The 4,536-nt window shown below is 28.2% G+C and overlaps 1 protein-coding gene across 1 annotated transcript; it reads right to left on the bottom strand.

Moving 5' to 3' along the window:
* Nucleotides 1-6: 6 nt before the first annotated feature.
* Nucleotides 7-884, bottom strand: LOC101489996 (uncharacterized). Its single transcript, XM_012720203.3, has one exon. The coding sequence runs from the start codon at nt 813-815 to the stop codon at nt 66-68; it is 750 nt and encodes a 249-aa protein (XP_012575657.3). The 5' UTR covers nt 816-884; the 3' UTR covers nt 7-65.
* Between the last annotated feature and the right edge of the window lie 3,652 nt (nt 885-4,536).

Here is a 4,536-nt window from a genome sequence, read left to right as displayed (position 1 = left end):
AGAGTGTTGCGTCAGAGGTTCAATGTGTGATCGATCCGTGCTACTATCATTTTCTTATAAAAAAATCAAGTTGGTTTAAGATCTTCAAACAATGCACGCCACAATAAAGAATCCTCAAAATCAGAATCATCTGTTGTCCTATTGTAGGGACTTTGATAATCAATTGGGCTTAGACTTTTATTACTGACCAATTCTCTTGAATCAATTGGCCCAGAAAATGTTGGACTCCTTGTATCCATATACCTTCTATCAATAGGCCTAGTTCTCACAGGACTTCTATTTGTGTAAACCATTTTTGCATTATCAAGAGGACCAGAAAACTTCAACACCTTGTTGTTGTTAATGCTAACCATTTTCTCATTATGCATTCTTCCATCTAAAGGCCCTGACATTGCTATTTTCCTGTTTCTATGCATACCCTTTTCTCCTTTGAGCTCCTCACTCATCAATGCTCTTCTCCATTTCCCTTGGTACCAATTTTCCTCTTTTTGCAATGACATCATGTTCATGTTCATGTTCTTTACATGTTTTTCTTGTTCATGGAAAATCAGCTTGCTAAGACACTTCTTTAGACACTTTTTGAACACCCCAGAAAGGTTTTTGGTATTTTTTGGAACTTCTCTGTTTTCTTTGTTGACAAGCTTGAGAATTTCTAACCTGTGTTTGGCAATTGAAATTCCCATGCTTTGAAGAAACTCGTGGTTGAAGTGAATGGAGTCTTGTAATTGAAGCTCATTGCGGTTAAAAGTGAAACCATACTCGTAGACTAGAGAAGGATTTAGGTTGGTCTTGGATAACCAGGAGAACCAATCCATTGCTGATGGAAATGAGTTTGTGCTAGAACAAATATAGCTGTTACTATTAGATATATTAGTAGTAGTATATTTCATGTTTGAGCTAGGTATTTCTATTTATAAGGTAGTTTTCATTTTTTTTATTAAAAAGTATTCATTTATTTAAATTTATAAAATACATAAAAAAAATAATACAAATTCAATATGTCATAACTGAAAAAAAGTTACATAATCTAATTAATATCATAAATGACAAAATACCAATAAATCGACATAATTTAATTCTCAAACTTTTATATTAAACATAAATCTTCTTCACAAAATCAACTTGTTGAATGAATATAATCATTTTTTATAATCTTATTGAACTCTTATCAAAATTTTTTTTTTAATATAAATTATTTAAAATATTAACGTCTTTAAATATATAACATTAACAACTAAATTATTAATTAAATTATAAATTAAAATCAAAATTATTTTATCAATTTAAATTATAAACAAACAAATTCTTCGATAAAACAAATAATTAAATATTGTCGCGCTAAAACAATCAACAATGTCGATCATATACAATAAAATCAAGGAAACAAAATATGTATGTTTTTTTAGTAAATAGACTAAGAGAGTTAGTGATGCATATACGTGTAGATGGATAAAAAGGCTGTGGATTTTATGCTTTATTGGCCAATTTGGAAACACATTGAGGATGCAATACAGCGTGGCCCACCTATTGACCAAAACAAAAAAGAGCGCGGCTGCCTAAGTTGGTGATAGCTATTGTAGTGGATTACATTGGCATGATAAAAGTGATTTTAGAAATATAAAATTAATTTTGGTATTTTGAGTATTTGGAATAAAATTTGGTTTTATAATTTTTCTTTTAAAAATAGTTTTGCAGGTTTCAGTAATATTAGTGTTACTCTTGATTTAGTCATTTTGATATTGAGCCTCTTTACTCTTATGCACCTTTGACTCCCAACAATGAGGTTGAGATTCAATAATTTCCTACTTTTCCTTCATTCAACTCTTCGTCTAGGTAACAGGTGTATTCAACTCTTCTGAAAATATTCTTAAGATTTAAAATAGTGTCTTTTCTAAAAATATTGTCAAATCTTAGATGCATGTGAATCATCTACACAAAAATAGAAGAGAGAGAGAAAAAATTTACTTCCCCTGATCTTTAATATAAATAGAAAAAATAAAACATCACAACCAATAAAGATGTTTATTGTGATAATATTTTGGATATTTTTCTAAATATATTTTATAGACAATTGTGATACATTTGCATTAAAAATACATTTTAATATTAAAAATACATTTATTAAATAAGGATAAAAGAGTCTTTTAAATAATATTTCTAAAAAAATGTAACTTTTTCTTATTAATAAGATAAAAAAATTCATCAAAACTTCTCTTATAGTAAGTATGTGATGAGAGAGTAAAAGAGGAAAAGTAGAAGAATTGATGAGAGAAGAATGGAGATAATGTTTTTTGTGTAGAGATCCAAATCCCACAATTCTCCTTGCTAATTCTCACATAAAATCATAGTTTTGTTGCTTTTTCGTTAGCCCCGTTCTTTTTCTTCTTGATATATAATATAACAAAATTAGTTTTATAAAATTAATTTAAGTTTAATTAAAAAAATTTAATTTTATATAACTAATTTCCTTTTTATATTTCATATAATAAAATTAATTTTTGTCATTGAATAACCAAACACTATATAACAATAATTGGCCTGGTTTTATTTTGTTTTATTTATTTATATCTTATTTTATTTCCTTTCCACTGAAATTTGGGATGGTAGTTAAGACTGAGAGTGACAAAATCCTAGAATATGTGGGAGTTTTTGACATTTTGAGAGGGATATATAGGTCAAGGCATGAATTTTCTTTTGTTACATGAGATATAAAAAGGGAAAAGAAAGACGAAAGAACTGCACTACTAATTAAGTTTTTTAAAAAGGCACATCTAAAACATCAATTACAAGAGCTGAAGATAATGATAAATTAGTGACTCATAAACTAAAATCTAGTCCAAGGCATGAATATGCCGCATGTTATATAATAAGATAATAAAACGGGGTTCGAATTCTCGTGATTATAAATGATATATAGGATATGGGAATTGACTAATAAAATAAATTTCAGAACTTAAGGAAAAGGTTGTCAAATAAACTGTTATTTGTTAATAAAACAGACACGAAATCAAATTATACGGATGTTTTATGGAGCCTATTAGTTTGATAATGTTAGATTGCGACAGCTTCCGATTAAAGCGTGAGAAAAATGGGTTATGGCATCATGGGCCCAAGAAAATTAAATTATTAATTAAGGACAAATCAATTTGGTTACCTACTACAGATAATGATCTTAAACTCCTAAAGATACACATATTCAACGTACAAGCGATTACCGGAAATCATGGGATACTAAGAAAGAATAATATTTTCTTTTTTAGTAATAATTTATACATTTCATTCAAAATAAATTGAAAAATACAAAGTGATATAGTTAAAAATCTTAGAAATTAGTCGTAAATGTTGTCTGTCTATGCTAAATATTGATTATTCTTTTTGCAAACCGCTAACAAAACTAATATTATAGTTTGTAAATGAATTATGAATGAGCTTGCAAGATTTCAAAATAGCACCAAACTCATTATATAGTCAAGAGACTCATGAAAACAATTAACAATCCCTTAATTATCCAACTCAAAGATGACATGTTGAAGATCTAAATCTCTCACCCAATGGAGAGCATGAAGAAGACTTATAGTTTCTCCTTCAAGAGTAGATAAACAATAAAGAACACAAACTGTTTTAGGTTGAAAAAAATTTCTATACTGATCACATATATAGACATATATTAAAAATAGTTTTTTTCAAATGTCGGAAGAATCGCCCATGTGGGATGGGGTTGTCATGTATATAAAATAGTCATTTCGAGCTCTAGTTTCCATAATTTCAACATATCTCTTTGCTTTGAACCATTCACAAAGGAAATTATGTCATCTTTCAACAATTAGATGAGAAGACAAAACATTATGATCTCAATATTTTTCATTTGTAGCATGTCAAATACACTAAAGAGTTAAAGAAAAATGAGCTATAATAACTGGGTCATTTCTTTCTAGGAATGTAAAGCAAAGATGTTTAATAGAATCAATTGTATAAATAAAGGGATTAATACAATCCTACAAACTTAACTGCTAGAACCAAGTTGGTTTAAGAAAAAATGACATTTAATTTTGGTTTTGATGATAATTAAGTATATAAGAGAACAATTTATACTTTAACGTGTGACTAATTGCATAGATCCTCTTATGAAAATTCATGTGAATTGTTTGGTCAAAGAAACGCATCATTTGGTTCCTCTAATGTAAAATTGAGTTCATCATATAGTCAACTTGACTTTGTGAAGCTCATCAGATAGTCAACTTTGTGAAATTCACCATCTAATCAACTTTTTTGTGAATGTCATTATGACATCCTCTAAATATATTATTTAAACTAATTAGGACCTATTAATATTATTTTCAATATTAATGTATGTGTGATTATATAGATTATGTAGATTATTTTTTTCTAGTGCAAGAAGAATTTGGGCTAAGGATTTGTGTCTTAGTGTGACCCAACCAATATGAATGAGTAGAAATTTGGGTTAGGGGTTTGTGACTTGGTTTTTTTATGATCAAGGATAACAAAAAAAAAGTGATATTTTATACAAAGGAATGT

The sequence above is a fragment of the Cicer arietinum genome, chromosome 1 (assembly GCF_000331145.2).
Source record: "Cicer arietinum cultivar CDC Frontier isolate Library 1 chromosome 1, Cicar.CDCFrontier_v2.0, whole genome shotgun sequence".
NCBI lineage: Eukaryota > Viridiplantae > Streptophyta > Magnoliopsida > Fabales > Fabaceae > Cicer > Cicer arietinum.
The sequence above is the reverse complement of the archived record's forward strand: the minus strand, read 5'-3'. Positions and strand labels throughout refer to the sequence as shown.